This window comes from Myotis davidii, unplaced genomic scaffold, assembly GCF_000327345.1.
Source record: "Myotis davidii unplaced genomic scaffold, ASM32734v1 scaffold246, whole genome shotgun sequence".
In the NCBI taxonomy this organism is placed as follows: Eukaryota; Metazoa; Chordata; class Mammalia; order Chiroptera; family Vespertilionidae; genus Myotis; species Myotis davidii.
The window spans coordinates 501,101-517,866 of NW_006296542.1; the positions used below are offsets into that span (position 1 = coordinate 501,101).

Sequence of the window (16,766 nt, forward strand, 5' to 3'; positions counted from 1 at the left end):
CTCCAGCACCCTCTCCAGTTTAGGGCCCCCTTCACCATTCAGGAGCCTCTGCTTGAATACTTCCTGTGTTGGAAAGTTCACCACCACTTTGAACATCTTTGTCAGAACGTTGTTTTTCATTCTAAGCCAAAACATTGACCCTTGAGAAGCATCCAGATGAGCTGCAGATAGTTGGCATCTGACAACTTTGAAGAAAGTGGTCTTACCCTTCGTCTCCTTTAACCAGGCCTCTAACAACACGGCCACTAGGATCCCTCCAGTCAGAGGGCTGCCTCTGGGCCCCTTCAGTGTGACAGCAGCCTTTTGTGTCGAGGGCCTAGGACTGCCATGATGCACCGGGGCCAGGCCTGTGGGGTGTACGCTGGCTCATCACCTCCCTTTTTGTTTTTTTTAATATTTTTATTAAGTTCAGAAAAGAATGGAGAGGGAGAGATAGAAACATCAATGATGAGAGAAATCACTGATTGGCCACTTCCTGCACGCCCCCCTCTGGGAATCAAGCTTGCAACCCAGGCATGTGCCCTGACCAGGAATTGAACCTAGGACCCTTCAGTCCCCAGGCCAGTGCTCTATCCACTGAGCCAAACCAGGTAGGGCTCATCACCTCCCTTTTTGTGAACATGTACCTCTACTACTCCAACCCAAATCTAACTCCTTCACAACTCTGCCATCCAGCTTTGCTGCTCCCGTTCCATATTAACAGGGTTGATTTTTAACAAGCCTTCTTATTGATCCCTGTTAGTATCTGTTTTGGGAGACTTAATCTATCATGTAGCCCTGAAACACATCATTAGAGGCCCTGGGGAGCTCACACATGGCTTGGGGTGTCCATGTGCACACTTTTCTAGGAAGAGGGCATGTCCAGGGCTTTCATTAGATCAGTGATGGCGAACCTATGAGACGTGTGTCAGAGGTGACACGTGAACTCTTTTGGTTGATTTTTCTTTGGTAAGTGGCATTTAAATATATAAAATATCAAAAATATAAGTCTTTGTTTTACTATGGTTGCAAATATCAAAAAATTTCTGTATGTGACACGGCACCAGAGTTAGGGTTTTTCAAAATGCTGACACGCCGACCTCAAAAGGTTCGCCATCACTGCATTAGATTCTCAAAGGCACCTCTTAAGGGGGTAAGAACCATGGATAAGGCTTAATAACTTTGTTTTTGGATGAGGACAATGAAACCCAAAGGGGCGTCCTGACAACCCCCCACCCAACACACACACACACACACACACACACACACACACACACACACACACACACGGCCATGTGGCCAGTTGTGGGAGAACCCAAGCTTCCTGGCTCATCACAGCGTTTTGCCTCCTTCCTTAGGGCTGGGAGGACAGACACTTGGTGGTGAGGTCTGGCTCTGGGGACAGGGTAAGGGAGTGGCGGGCGGGAATGGGGGCTGGGGGAGCGCTGAGCCTGAGCCCCCCTTGCTTGCTGGGGATGTTTCCTCTCCGCCCAACGCCTGGAGGTCCCTCGAGCTGCCACAAGGGGGCAGTGGTGCCTGAGCTGGTGCCTCCCCACTCCCTTGTGCAAGGGCCTGTGATTCGGAAATGGTCTGCCTTTATTATACCAACAGAAAACAAAAAATTCCCAAGTGTAAACAGGAGAAATGTGCTGGTTAAGTTACTCATCATTATCTTATTATTAACAAAATAAAGCACTATGTTTACAGTCATAAAAAAAGAAACAGCCTGGAGAGAAGTTGGGCTTTGGGGAGCAGATGAGGGTAGGCACAGACTCCACACCTGCCCCTGTGGGATTTGGGGTTCCCTTCCTACTCAGACCGACCTGGATCTTTGGAGTCATGCCAAAGAGACTTAATTTCCTTAAGGAAATAACTTGTGAGGTGATCAGGAGCAGAGGCAGGTCCCCAGTGTAGAGCGAGGAGCAGGCAGAGCTGTGTGGGAGGGATGGAGAGCAGTGCCGAGGGAGCCGGCTCTCCAGGGCTTTTGTCACTGACAGGAAGGGGGCGCCACCCGTCCTCCTGCTCCCACTCCTGGCACTCGGATGGGGCCAGGGTCTGGGCCACCAGGACGGAGCTCCTTGGAGGCCGAGCACATCCCATGCTGCTGGGAACGGACAATGGCTGTGGGGACCCACCAGCAAGTCAGGGAGGGGGTGAAAGGGTGGGCAGGGAGGCCAGGGTGGCCCAGGGTCCTTCAGAGACCCAGAGTGACCAGGGCAGAGCGGCAGTCAGACACCAGGAGGGGAGAGAGACACAGGCCCTGCAGAGACAGGACAGAGAAACGCACACAAGGATGCACAGAACCTGAGACACCCAGACTGACAGAGGTAGCAATTTGGGGACAGAGAGAGCTCAGAAAGCGGCCCCCAGAGAAGCAAGACAGCATTCAGGGACACACAGGAACTCAGCGACAGTGCCTGGCACATAGTGGGCACTCAATAAATATGCAGTGAATGACGGGTGAAGACGCGTGCACACGCGCAGCAGCCACACACACACCAGGCTTGGCGGCGATAAAACAAAGAGAGGGACAGCCAGACCTTTTTGCACCGAGTGCAAAGGGATCCCGGTGAGAGAGGAGCCATGTGTGCACGTAGAGGGCGTGGGGGGTGTTGGTCCCATGGTGGCTGGGCCAGCCAGGACAAGAATGGAAACGAAGCGTGTGGCTCCAGGAAGGTGGGTCTGAAGCTGCCATGCCCCCCGGGGGGTAGACCTGCCGGAGGGGAGGGTCATACAGTGTCCCCTGGCCATGAGCCCCGAAGACCAAGGAACTCAGCCATCACCACCATGTGGCCATGCCAGCAGGCGTGGTGGGGAGGGGGCCTGTGTCTACAAGGACACAGCTGCGCCATCGCCCAGCCACCCAAGTCCAAGTACCAACAGAGTCCAGGTGAGCTGGCCGCGCCCCCTGCCCGAGGCCAGGTCTTCCCAGATCAGTCCGTGAGCACCACCAGCTCCCCGTCACTCTTCTCCTCGCCCTCCGAGTCCTCGTCCTCGCTGTACCGGTACATCTCCCCGTCGGCCACCGAGTGCCTGTCCTCCGTGGCCTCGGCCTCCTCCCGGAGGCTGCAGGTGTTCACGATGACGGGCATGCTGGGGTCCAGGCCTCGGGGCACATAGTGCTCCACCGGGGGCTGTGCCACCCGAGGGTACAGCACTTCCGGGGTGCTCATCTGCACCTGGTCTGCCTGCGAGCTTCGGGGCAGACAAGAGGCAGGTTACTCGGCATCTTCACCTCCCCCCACCGGCTCCCCTCCAGGCCTCCTCAGGCCATGCCCTCTCACTCCCACCCCACCCCCGTCTGCTGGCCACACTCATTGTCAGCGACAGCCCCGCACGCACATGGAGGCTCAGGTCATGGGTGTGTTCAAGAGAGATTCCTGGAGGACTGTGCTTGAACCCCACTTTTGGAAACTGTTTAAATGCTTGCTTTGGTCACGTCAGGAATAGCACCCCTGAATTTTTACTGCGTTTGTCAGAAATGGGATCCACAGGCACATTTCCCAGGTGCATGCCAGTCCCCCACACTCAGTCACAAATGTATATCCCGGGCCACTAGGTTCCCGCCACACACAGCCGCCCCTGCAGCCACACACACACACGTATGCACACAGCCAACAGGCACATGCAGTCACAAAGGCAAGTCACACATCAACGCCCAGCCACTCACAAGAGCAGCACACGTGCACACATGCACACACACACACGCACACGGTCTCAGCCGCCAGAGAGAGGGCCTGCTCACGGGGTCAGGTAGCTCTGCCGGGCATCCTGGCGCCGGGTCCTCATCAGGGCCTTGTACTCGCCCACCCGCAGCCGTTTGCCCTCCACGATGCAGGTGCGCTTGGGCCGCGGCTTGTACTTGTAGTCGGGGTACTTCTCCAGGTGCTGCCGGCTCAGCCGGGCCTGCTCCTCGTAGTAGGGCTGCTTCTCCTGGTTGGTCATGGACTTCCAGCGGGAGCCTGGCCCAGCCCCGGGGGCAGGCAGTCAGCGCTGGGCTCTGCCGACCACCCCCAGCCCCCTGCAGGCCCTGGAGGTGCCAAGGTTTTGATTCCCAGATACATGTGAAAGCACTTAGCTGCTCCTTGGACGTCGAGCAAATGAATGAATGAAGTTGGCATGTATATGGGCATCCAGCTGTCCGTTTAAGGTAGAGCACCCACACACATTCCTACCTACCCGGCAACTTCGTGGAGGCTGGCTGTCTGCAGGATTTGCATAAACAAAAGAGCAGCTACCGCAGGCCCCCAATAAACAGGCGCCCTGCTCAGGACAAAGTATCTGGTGTCTGTGCTCACAGGAGACCGGCACAGACACTGAAGGGGCCTCGGTCTTGAAAACCAACTGCCCTCTTCTCACCCCACCTGCCCCACCCTACACCCCACCTTGGCCTCCAATCAGGAAACCTCATTTAACACTTTCTACTGCCCAGCCTGTGTGGCTCAGTGGTTGAGCATCAACCTATGAACCAGGAGATCACAGTTCCAATTCCCAGTCAGGGCACATGCCCGGGTTATGGGCTCAATCCCCAGTCGGGGGTATGCAGAAGGCAGCCAATCAGTGGTTTTTTCAACCATCTCTCTCCCCCTCTCCCTTCCTCTCTCTGAAATCAATAAAAAGCTTATATATTTTTTAAAATGGTTTAAGACCCCAGGGCCCAGCTGTCCCACTTCCCGCCTGACTCCCACACCCCATCAGATTCCACCAGAGTTCAACACGGTGTGGGCTGTCACCACGCAAGCCCCAAGTGGATCCAGAAGGCCCCAGCCACCCTGTCCCACTGGCCTGTGGCTCTGGGACCCGAGCTCCGCAGAACTCCGCCCTCACCGAGGATCTTGCTGATGCTGGAGTTGTGCATGTCCGGGAAGGCCTGCAGGATCTTCCTGCGCTCGTCCTTGGCCCACACCATGAAGGCGTTCATGGGCCTCTTGATGTGGCTGCTGTTCCGGGACTCGGGGAAGTGGCGGGAGCCTGGGGGACAGGGGCGGAGTCAGCGGGGCAGCAGGAACAGGGAAGGACCGTCTGCCAGGGCCAGCAGAAAGAGCACCCCATGGTTCACCACTAGGGCGCGCCGGGGGCTCCCACAGCACCCAGCAGAGGCCAGGCCAGGGGCCCAAGGACAGATACATACGGGACCCCACAGACATGACGTGCCCACTCTGGCCCTGGTGGGAAGCAGAGGGGCCCTCCTGCCCACCAGCTCAGGGCCCAGAGCCTCACCGTCCACGTCACAGCCCAGCATGACTTCCTCCAGGGGGTGCACACAGGTCTCCTCCAGTCGCTCCTTGACTGGGGACATGTCCAGGCTGATGAGGTCCTGGGATTGACGGGACAACCTGCACATCAGCCTCCCTCTGTCACCCCACTTCCCACCCCCACCTCTCCCTTTGGTGGCCTCCAGCCCTGCCTTCCGCCCCTGGCCACCATCTGTTCCCTGCTGCCAGGCACAGGGGAGGGGGCCATACCTTCCGGAAGGGCGTGTTGGGGGAGCTGTCCAAGGCCCCGCTGTGGCTGTGCAGCAGCTGCCGAGCGTCCTGGATGGCCTTGGTGACAGCGTCCCCTTCACCGAGGAAGCCTATGGGGCAGGAAGAGAAGGGACAGGGGAGAGGAGCTGAGGGCTCGCCCCATGCCATGCCCCTCCTGTGCTCCCTCCGGCCCCTTCTCAGGGCTGTTGCACTGCACATCCCCAAGGGGGTGCCATTTACACTGGCCATGGTGTCCGTAGACTGGAAGTAAGGATAGTACACCCTGAGACTGTGCAACCCAGGGGCCTGAACCACCTGAGGCCAGGGTGCCAGGCAGATATGGTGGGGGTGGGGAGGAGGAACCAAAAGGGAAGGAACCAGAGCAAGTCTAACCTACAGGGAATAGGTCATTCCCAAGGTCATATCACACTCTATACTCTCCCCTAGATGAGGGCTAAGGGAGAGGTACAGGAGGTAGGAAGCTTACCCAGAGGCAGGCTGGGGGGGCTGGACTGCAGGTCCCGTGTGGGAGCCCCATGGCTGGGGGGGCGGGGCCCACAGTTGCTCATCTTCAAGCTGGGGGAGCTAGAGGTGTTGGACAGCTCGAGGACCTTGGGCTTGGCTGTGAGGTTGAGGGGCTGGGAGGGTTCCTACGGGAGACCCAGAGGCAGAGGTTGAGAGACACCAAGGGAGGCCCCCGCAGAGACAGAGGGGATAAGCATGCCCAGAACAGCCAAGGCGGCAGCCAGCCAGCCGACCAGCCCGGCTGGGGGGGTGGGCAGAACGGTACCTGCAGCGGGTGGTGGGCGGCCATGGCCCCAGGCCTCTTCACAGCCGGGGCCTGGGGGCTGTGCAGCAGCTGGAGCGGATATTCCACTGCGGAGAAGGCGCAAGGAGAAAAGTCCAGGATGCGCATAGGACAGCTTGGCGAGGTCCCAGCAGCACGAAGCGCACGAGGCTCGGAGCTGGCCCTGCTTGCTTCCCACCACTGCGCCCCAGCCCCGAGGTGCTGCGAAGGACCTCCTGAGCCCTGCCCACCCCTGCCTGCTCGCCAACAGGCACCATCACCTGTCCTGCCCTTCCCAGCCACAGAGCCTGGGTTCCAAGCCTACGGTGAAACGAGAACAGGGCACCGTCTACTCACTCTACAGACACTTGTCTTTTGGACCTACTGTGTGCAGGGTACACAAGCAGCTACGTGTTGTGCAGCCTGTCTCCTGTGCATTCCCTCACAATAATCCTTACTGTGCAGTATGTAATAGGTGCTCGTGGCATTATCCCATTTTACAGATAAGGAAACAGACCTGGAGGAGTTAACGGGCTCCTGTCAGTGGGAGCACTGACATGTGAACCGGGGCCCTCCGCCTGTCCTCTCCCCTCTGCACAGCACTCTCTTCTTCCTCATCTGCCTCAGCCTCCTCAGCCAGGCCCAGAATCAAGGAGTTGGCAGTTCAGGTGGAGAGAGAGCCACGCATACAAATCACTAACCACGCGGCCCAGGGTCGTTTGGGCCGAGTAGCTAGCCTTCGAGAGAAGTTTGTTCCAGATGGAGGGACTGGAGCAGGCTCCTTGGGGGGCACTGAGACGTGAGCGACGCTGGCAGGCGCGCGGGGGGCTGAGGTGGTGGTGTATGAGAGCAGGATGTGGGCAGTGAGGTGGGCACAGGGTGGGCAAGGTGGGCTTGTGAAGGCCTAGCTGTGGGCTCGGACCCCATGCTATAGGCGATGGGGCTCTGGGAGGGGGCATGTGCCGGCCTGCAGGCCCTCCTTACTAGAATTCTGGAGCAAACAAGGCAGGTGGCAGCCTGGCCACTCCAGGCCTTCCTTCAGCTTAGTTCATGCCTCCCTTGTCCAGAAAGTATGTGGCCCCTGCCCTCCTCACGCCTGCGGCTCTGCTCTATGTTCACCTGGAATGGCCATGGTTTGTGCTGCTGCCCTCCCCTCCCCTCCCCCTCTCCCGCTTCCAGTCTCCCCCCAGCCCACTGGAATCTTCCCTCAAGGCAGGGTCCGTGGGGCTGACAGGGGGCTGTGCCATGGCCAGAGGCGTGGTGGGGAACCTGTCGGACTCCCCGGAACAGGGAGGGTGGCCGGAGGAGTTGACGTAAAAGCTACTCCCCTTCCTGGGCCATTCCAGGCAGCATTTCTGCCCTGCCCATGACCACTCATGAGGAATCCACAATCGTGGCCTAATACTTCTATTGCTGCCTCTGTCCCACCGTCACTGCCCTCGATCAGGCTGTCACCTGCTAGTGCTGGAGTCCCCTCAGCAGGCGCCTACTGGTGTTCTCCCTTCAGGGGGTCCCCTCCATGCCCTGTCCCCCACAGCCAGCACGACAACACTTCCTCTACTAAGGGTTCAAGCACACCCCAGCCTACAAAATAGAGCCAACTCCACGCTCAGTCCCACTGCCTCCCCACCCGGTCACACACTCGCCTCAGTTCCAGGGCCTCTGCCTGCACTGCCTCGCCCGTGCCCTCCACCCTCAGCTCCCACTCCACCCTCACAGTACACACTCCCAGGACCCAGGCAAGCGCCAGCTCCTCAAGACACCTTCCCAGATTCCCTGGTTGCTGGCAAACTTCTCCCTCCCTCCCCTGACTAAATTCCTTGAGCTCCAAGTCCACGCCATGTCCCCCATGGCCATCCGACAACCACACAGCGCCTAATGCGGTCGGTGTTTCAGGGACAGGGCAGAGCGCGAGAGTGACGAGGCCGGGTGAGAACAAAAGCATACATGTGGGAGGCGTACGTGGACGGAGGCTCAGAGCTAACGTTTAAGATGTTAATATTCTTGCCCTGAGCGGTTTGGCTCAGTGGATAGAGCGTCGGCCTGTGGACTCAAGGGTCCTGGGTTCGATTCCGGTCAAGGGCATGTACCTTGGTTGCAGGCACATACCCAGTAGGGAGTGTGCAGGAGGCAGCTGATCGATGCTTCTCTCTCATCGAGGTTTCTAACTCTCTATCCCTCTCCCTTCCTCTCTGTAAAAAATCAATAAAATATATTTAAAAAAAAAAAAGATGTTAATATTCTGGTGCAGTAAATGTAACAGAACTGGGCAGACTAGAGCGAGATCTGCTCAATGTGGAAAGCACTGGTTTCCAGTGTGCTAGCTTTCGTTCTCCCAGTGACATTCAGAAACAAGGGATCCTTCTCCCACCGGGCGAGGTCCAGAAATACTACACGGCAAGTTCATGGATGCGAGTGGTTCCGGGCCTCCCCCCGCCCCTCAGGGACCTCCCCCCCACACTCACCTGGTTTGCAAGGGATTGGCTGGATGGGCAAAGCCAGCTGGGAGTCAGGGGTGACCGGGAGAGGCTGGTGGCTTGGGGGGAAGGCTGGGATCATGACATAAGGCATATTGACCTGCTGAGAGCAAAGAAAACCCTGTGTGAGCCCCCCCGGAGGCCCAAACGGCTGGTCGGCCCTGGACAGAGGGTAGACGGGGAGGAGAGGTGCAGGGCCTGGGGATCTATCTGACCCCACGCCACCTCCGTGGGCTGGCTACCTGCCCCAGTCCCAGCTGGGAGGAAGATGGAAGTATTCTGAGCCCCTCCCTTGAAACAGAGGAAGAAGACCGGGGAAGGGAGGGGAGGGGAGGAGATAGGAGGAGAGCAGGACTGAGACAGCTCTCCCATCGCCCACCCGCCCCTCTCATCACCTGGATCTGCTGCTGAAGGACATTGATTTTGTGCTGCTGCTGAATTAGCTGTTGCTGCTGCTTCGCGATCTGGCAGAGGGAAGAGGAGGCAAGGGGGGCGTGGGCTCGGGCCCCAGGTCCCACCTCCCAGATCCTTCTAGGCCCCACCACACCCAGCCTTCCAAGAGCGCAGACACGGAGGAGAGCTGAGCGGGCAAGAAGCAGAACAGCCAACCCACAGAATGTATTCTCCTTCCCCCAGAGGCCAGGGCTGGGGGCTGGGCAGGACCCTTCAACATCGCCTCCCCCCCTGGCTTACGAATAGCCAGGGGGCACTCCTTCGGCCCTGGCCCACCACCCCCTCCCTCCCCAGCCTTCGCCCCCTCCTGCCCACCCCCTGGGGCCGCCAAGGTGCTCCCTCCAGGCCCTGAGAGTCCCACCTGCCCCCGGAAAGGAAGCCACACCAAGCCAGCCTACCTGCTCTTGCTGCTGCCGGGCCAGCTCCATCTGCTGCTGCTGTTTCTCGAACAGCATGGCAGCCATGTTCTTCTGCTCCGAGTGGGCGGTCAGGAGCTGGTCCCGCAGGGTGGACAGCTGATGGATCATGACCAGAAGCTGGAGCTCCTTCTCCGCCAGGCTCTCCTGGGTCCCTGTTCCGAGGGAAGCATTTCTGTTGCTCACCTGTCCAGCCAGCCATCGTCTGATACTCAGTCTCGGGCCCGTGAGGGGCGAGGTGGCTGCCACAGGAGCCCTGCCCTGGACGGGGCTCCGCATTGTGCTGTCGGACAACTAGCTGCCGCTGGAAATGCCAACGGTGGGGCCTTTGGGCCCTGCCCGCCCCTTGGACATCCTCAAGTGCCCAGGGCCACAGGGCCACGGTGCACAACCATCCCCCAGAACGGCCCAGCGGACATGCTCGGTCTTTGGAGCAAGACAGACCAGGGGTCGAACCCCCCTTTGCAGCCACCCTGCCTGGGAGCTGCTGGCAAGATGCCAACTTCTCAGCGCTTGAGTTTTTTAATCTACAAGTGAGCACACGGGGTTGAAGGACAAGGGATGCAAAACTTTTAGTCCTGGATCTGCCCACCGATCCCTGCTCGTGCTCCCCTGCCCTCCAACTTAGCCAAGGCAGACGCAGAAGCACCAGGCCAAGGCCCCGTGCCTCGGAATTACTCGGATCCTCTGGAAAATACAGATGCCCAGGCGCCGCCCTCTGGGGTTCACTCGGTAGGTGGGGGTAGCACCTGGGCATCTGCATTGCTTTAAAGTGTCCTCTGTGACGGAGACGCCCACTTCACTGAGCCAGACATACGAACTTCAACAGACGGCCTTGCAAAAAACATCTTGGAATTAGCCCTGACCCTACCACCCTCGTCAGCAGGCAAGGTCAAGACAACTAGTGGCGCCCTGGCTGGTATGGCTCAATGGATGGAGCCTCAGCCTGCAAACTGAGGGGTCCCAGGTTCGATTCCAGTCAAGAGCACATGCCTAGGTTGTGGGCTCGATCCCCAGTAGGGGGCGTGCAGGAGGCAGCCAATCGATGATTCTCTCTCATCACTGATGTTTCTCTCTCTCTCCCTCTCCCTTCCTCTCTGAAATCAATAAAAATATTTATATATATTTTTTAAAAAGACACCTAGTGGCAAAATGAACCACAGGAATGAATGAACTGGTGAATTTGGACTTTTTTGTTTGAGTTTACTGACGTTTTAAATCTTTTGTTTTCCAGATAAAAGGAAACTTTTTTTCTCTTAAATTACCTGTGACTTAACAAGTTGGTATACCTTTGTAAGCAATAGTGAAACAGTTATATTTTCCTCCCTACCTCTCTCTCCAGAATTTGAAAACTCTTAATAAGTGTTATTCATTTATGGCAATATGGTTATTTGCATTGGTTCAGTAAGACTCTGTTCTCTTTATAACAGGACACAATTGAAAACTGGTTTTAAGGCTTTGATGGGAATGTCATATTTGAGAGAGATGCGTAGACTCAGAGAGGAACAGACAGCTTTAAGGAATGAAGATTGACCTATGGAAGCCAATAAAAACTTTTGGAAATATTGGCCTAGCACCTTGCTTACAGGGTTCCCAGCAGCCTTACCATGCGGGTAAAGAATGTCCCTTCCTGGCAGGTGTAGAAACCTCAGGAGGAGAGAGGAACCTATAGGTATTGCAGTCAACATCTGGTGGCAAGTCCTTGCCTTGTCAGGCCTTGAAAGGCCTTCTTAAATTCAATCTGCATATTTCTTTATTTATTTTTAAAATATATTTTATTGCTTTTTTACAGAGAGGAAGGGAGAGGTAGAGGGATAGAGAGCTAGAAACATCAATGAAGAGAAACATCAACGAGAGAGAAACATCGATCAGCTGCCTCCTGCACACTCCCTACTGGGTATGTGCCCGCAACCAAGGTACATGCCCTTGACCGGAATCGAACCTGGGACTCTTGAGTCTGAAGGCTGAGGCTCTATCCACTGAGCCAAACCGGTCAGGGCCAATCTGCATATTTCTTATGAAAAATCCCAGCAAAGCAGATTTAAAAGAGCTATGTGGTACCCAGCTGGCATGGCTCAGTGGTTGAGCATCAACCTATGAACCAGGAGGTCATGGTTCAATTCCCAGTCAGGGCTTATGCCCTGGTTGCAGGCTTGATCCCCAGTAGGGGGCGTGCAGGAGGCAGCCGATCAACGATTCTATATCAGCCGTGGGCAAACTACGGCCCGTGGGCCGGATCTGGCCCGTTTGACATGAATAAAACTAAAAAAAAAAAAAAAGACCATACCCTTTTATGTAATGATGTTTACTTTGATTTTATATTAGTTCACACAAATACTCCATCCATGCTTTTGTTCAGGCCCTCCGGCCCAGTTTAACTTTGGTAAAGATGGCAGTGATTTTAGAGAGAAAATATGTTTCAACACAAACTATAATAGGCCTTGTGGATATGAGAGTCTAGTGCTGTTCATTGTCTTTTGAGTTTTTAAGACTTTCTACCTATAAACGGGACAGGATCCTGAGTTTTTTGTTTTCTTAAATATTTGACTGCAACCCTTCAAACTAACATTTTCACTTTCCCATCCTTTGACTTAGAATCACTGAGCACTAAAACCGCCCTTTCCCAAGGCCACAGAAGCTAAAGAGGGACAACGTAATGTAGACCTCAGAGAAGTCACCCCAGCAGCTCAGCTCCGGACAATCTGTGCCGGCGGCAGGAGGATCACCAGACATTCACATGCAGACCACTGCCTTCGCTCCATCTGAAGACGCTTCAAGCCAGACACCTAGAAATCTTCCCAACTGCCTGCCTTCAGAACTCAGAAACCGAGATTGCAGTCTGCTTCAACCATTAACCTTGGTTTTCCTTTGGTTTCCATCGCTGCCTCTTAATGGAAACCTGGCTGCTTGCACCATGGGCATGGCTTTGGGAGCCCCCAGGCACCCTGCCTCCTGAAATGAGATCCGACTTTGGCCACCCCAACACGTGCTGCTGCGGTGTGCGATGGTTTTGAGCTAAAGGCAATTTTAGCCTCAGGCTCAAGAGAAACCTCTGCCCCACCTTTTACTAGTAACTTCCTAAAGGAACTTGAATCAGGGGCTTTGCCCATAATAAAAAATTATCAGCAGCAATCTCCTTTTAACCCACCTATATGACAGGGAAACATTTTATTTACTGAACACCTGCTCTTCTTAGCATCCTGCAGTGACCCTGTGACGCTCCCAAGGCCTCTCACCGCATCCCTGGCTCAGTGTCTTATAACCTCACTCCCCCTTTCTATCTCTGAACCTCTCCTGCAAGTGGGGTCCCTGACTCTCTCCGGTACGTGGGGTCCCCATAAATATGTATGTATTAAATTTGGTTATTTTCTCCTGCAAATAAAGTGCCCTGTGTGAGTGTGATCAACCGCATGGGGAAAACGATCTCCAATGAACCACTCAGCACCCTTGAAGTCACTCAGTGGGGTCACAGTGGGGTCCTGTGACTTAGAAATCATTTTTAAACGTGAAAAGGAATGTTCAGGTCAGTTTGTAGTTAGACCTGGGAAGTGGCAACGACGTGCCAAGGTCACCAGGGTCCCTGCTCAGAGCCGGAACCCACTTCCCGCCAGGCCTCTCCCGCCCGGGGTGAGTGAGCAGACCTCATGCTTGACCGGGAGGCAGGCAGCAGTCCGGCGGCACAGGCCAGCTCTGAGAGCAGAGGGCCCCGAGAACTGCCCTGTAGGCCTAGACTGCGAGGTCAGGCCGGGAGAAGGGGGCAGGGGGTTCAGCCATCCCTCCCCTGCCCGCCCCCAGGGCCTTCACCTTTGACATCTTTTGTTTCCACGGAGCTTCTTCCCAGAAACCTCTCCTTCCAGTCACTGGACAGCAGCTTCTCGATGGCCGGCACAACTGGAAGGCACCAAGGGCGTAAGGACCACACCGTCCCCACTCCGCCCCGCCCCGCCCAGGCCCATCTCCAATCAGGCGGACGCTTACCCTCCTTTAGATTTCGGTTGAAGTCCAGCTTCTCCTGGCTCCCAGAAGCAGCCTCAGAGTCACCTGGTCTCTTGGGTTCGGGGGACACGTTGCTCTCTGGTGAGCTGCAATCCTAAGGACACACCGGATGCCGCTGTCACCTCCAGGAGAGGGGGGCAGGCTGCAGCCAGGGCCGAGCACCCCGGAGATGTACACGGCGGGGCCCTCCCTCCCACCTTCCCTACCTTTGTTCTGATTTGCCTGATTTCCTAAAGAGAATAAAAGGCTTAAAGATAAGCAACCAGGCTCAGTCCAGGCTGTGACTCAGGTCCTGGATCTCACATGAGTCCCTGAACTTCTCTGAACCTGCCTCTGCCTCTGCTGAGAATGGAAACACACCCGTCACGGGCTTGTGCTGGAATACAGGGAGCCAATGCCTGTGGCCAAAAGCCAGCTTATTGCTCCTCTGCATACACATACCCACCACTCCACCCAGGGGGGGCACCCCAAGGGCCCCACCCAACACACTGCGGATGGATCGCGAGAATTCTCGTGTGTTCTGTTCTGAGGCTTGTGACCAATCACGAGAATCCTTTAAAAAGATGTTAGCTTGTAAGAACGTGTCACAAATAACTTCAAAATGCAATGGGCATTTAATTGTAAAGCGTGCCTTTAACATTTATGTAAAACGTTTTCTGTACTCGTTCAACAGAAACTTATCTGGCCACTGGGTAAAGCTGGCAATAAAAGTACTGGTCCGCAATGTGTAGACACCGACCCCTCTCTCCTCTCCTCCTCTGACTCCTCTCCTCTAAGATCCAGCTTCCGGCCCCACTCCTCCAGGAAGCCTCCCCTGATCACCACCCAGCCTCCTAACCTACTCCCACACACGCCCCCAGGCTGGACCCCTGCTCAGAAAGAACCCTACAGCTCTCCTATTTTCTCCCCACTTGGCTTTTAATTACATATTTATTCCCTTTTCACATCTCTTACATGGAAGCACGGAATTCCTCAGAGCTGCCAGAATCCTTACTGCTCCTGTAGTTCGGCTCCTTCATTTTAAGGAGGAGGAAGTGTGTTGTCCTAATGGCAACTTAACCCTGGCTGTGGTTATAAGACTGGTTTTCTTAAATCAGATGGAAAGGCTGGTAGATTACCGGTAAGCTAAGCTCTGAGTATACGTATCCTATCTTCCCAACTAGTCCTTGGGGCAAGGACTGGCCACACAGGTGAGCGTCCATGTCCACTCAGACAGGTGGCCCCCATGGGCTTGGCAGCTCCTCCCCACTCACCTAAGTCTTGCCCCAGAGAGGACCATTTCTGCCTGCCCCTCCATCCAGCTGGGGGGCTGGGGGCGGGGCGGGGTGGTGCATGGATGTGGTGGGGACACTGACCCAGGAGCCCCTGGGAAAGCACTGGGCACCTGGGCTAAGGCTCGGGGGTCATCACCATCCTGGGTGACTCGGGCTGGGTCTCCGGGCTGGGGGTCAGCTGTGGCAGCCGAGCCCTGGGGGGCCTCGTGGCAGGGCTCCTGCTTCCCCTCGGACTTGACGGCACAGTTCACCATGGTGCCACCGCCATCCAGGGCCAGCTGGGCAGAGCCGGGGCTCCTCATGGACATCCTGAGGGAGGAGGGCAGAGTGAACGAGGCACGTCCTGAGACGCAGGGCAGCTCCTCCTCCCCCCGCCCCAGCGGGTCCCACACTGGCACCCATACAAGACGGAAGCTCCCACTGGGGCCCCCCAGTGTACACATATTTGTAATGTTACCAAAATTTAAAAACCAAGAAGGTATCACATAAAAATCCGGATTTAAACTTCTCTTGAAGTCGGTCTGTGGCAGCAATTGGCGGGAAATGAGGTGCCCCCATGGACAGGCCAGTCTGCCTTACTCCCCACCACTCCCTACCACTCCCGAAAAGGGAAGCCAAGGATCAGCTACCCTGTATCACACGGTTATCCTCTGTTTTCCTCATAGTAGAGATGATAAAACAGAACTATTTCGTATATCCATGTACCTACCAAAAGGGGGAAAAGAACAGGCTGCGAGGTGGATGAGGGGCTTTAAGAAAACGTGTCCTTTGATGGAGCTACAGTCTCCGTGAGAGCTGGCCCAGCAGGCATCTGCGATCCCCGGCTTAAGCACGCTGCTCCCACTGCTGCCTGCCTCCCCACCCGTCACCTCTAGAGTGGCAGGGCCATCCCCGGGGTCCTGGGGAGGGGTTGCCAGGGGTCACGCCAGGCTCAGGGCCAGAGAGGCAGACAGGTCCCCACAGCTGCCCTGCTCACCCTCCAAAGTCACCGAGACAGGCCAGCGGGGGGTCCCACAGCAGTTCCATCGAGTAATGCCTGGGTCCTGCCTTGGACACTCAACTAGCTGCCGAGTGACCGTGAGTGAGTAACTTATCCTCTCCACACCTCAGTTTCCTCATCTGTAAAATGGGCTGGGAACTGTTACTGTACAGTGTCTGGAACACTACAAGGCATCAGTAAGCCCCTATGGGGTCTGTTAAACCACGGCCAGCTGGGATGATGCCGCACAAGGAAAACCACCGCAGCAGGGCCCGGAGGCTGCAGAGGCCACGCCATGGGTCCCTCACAAACCAGAGGCTCTGCGGGTGGGGCGGGACCTGTTTTAACAAGCCCTCCAGGTGGTTCTGAAACATACCGCTTCGAGAAGCACTGTTAAATAAAATTGTTTTTACGTGGGCATTCATTTTGTAAGGAGGGGAGTGCCAGGCAAAAATCAGATGTAGTAAAACAGCCCTTAAATTAAACTGCAGGTGCACTGTATCTGTCTAGTGCGTCAACTCTGTGCAATTCAATGTTTCTCGTGACCCGTAATACATGACAGAACGTGCCGCATACAACACACTAAATAAGTGAAAAGGCCTTACAGCTGAATAAGATGTGTTTGATTTGGTGCCATCCTATAGGTCAGCCCAGACTCTGCTGCCACTTGCAGAGGGCATGGTGCCCTGGGGCTGGTGTGGGACCCAGGACAGGGCACTGCAGGGCGAGGAGGGGCAGGCCTGACCCTGGGAGCGCCGGCCCAGGAGCCGAGACCACAACCTCCAGCTCACCAGGGCTTTGGGGTCCAGCCCTGGGTGCCCTCCCACCAGCCGGGGACCTGGAGAGCATCCAGGAAGTGGGCGGCTCAGCCCATCCGGGCACAGGGAGGGGTGCGGAGCCAGGTCCAAGCAGGCGGGCGGGCCGGGTGGGGGAGGGGGCG

The 16,766-nt window shown here is 56.2% G+C and overlaps 1 protein-coding gene across 5 annotated transcripts in view; it reads right to left on the minus strand.

Annotated features, from left to right (window-relative positions):
• Positions 1–1,554: 1,554 nt before the first annotated feature.
• SOX13 (SRY-box 13) overlaps positions 1,555–16,766 on the minus strand; it is a 44,727-nt gene continuing 29,515 nt past the window's right edge. For 3 of the 5 annotated variants that reach the window (XM_015569288.1, XM_015569287.1, XM_006771989.2), the window contains exons 2-14: positions 14,958–15,156; positions 13,556–13,667; positions 13,382–13,468; positions 9,560–9,732; positions 9,104–9,172; positions 8,697–8,811; positions 6,235–6,320; positions 5,932–6,094; positions 5,445–5,554; positions 5,200–5,296; positions 4,807–4,950; positions 3,725–3,941; positions 1,555–3,174 (exon numbers count right to left, since the gene is read on the minus strand). In XM_015569288.1, the coding sequence (XP_015424774.1) occupies positions 2,913–3,174; positions 3,725–3,941; positions 4,807–4,950; positions 5,200–5,296; positions 5,445–5,554; positions 5,932–6,094; positions 6,235–6,320; positions 8,697–8,811; positions 9,104–9,172; positions 9,560–9,732; positions 13,382–13,468; positions 13,556–13,667; positions 14,958–15,155 (1,833 nt within the window). In that variant the 5' untranslated portion in view covers position 15,156 and the 3' untranslated portion in view covers positions 1,555–2,912. Of the gene's footprint in view, positions 3,175–3,690; positions 3,942–4,806; positions 4,951–5,199; positions 5,297–5,444; positions 5,555–5,931; positions 6,095–6,234; positions 6,321–8,696; positions 8,812–9,103; positions 9,173–9,559; positions 9,733–13,381; positions 13,469–13,555; positions 13,668–14,957; positions 15,157–16,766 lie in introns of all 5 variants that reach the window. The other 2 variants (XM_006771990.2, XM_006771992.2) reach the window with 2 other exon arrangements.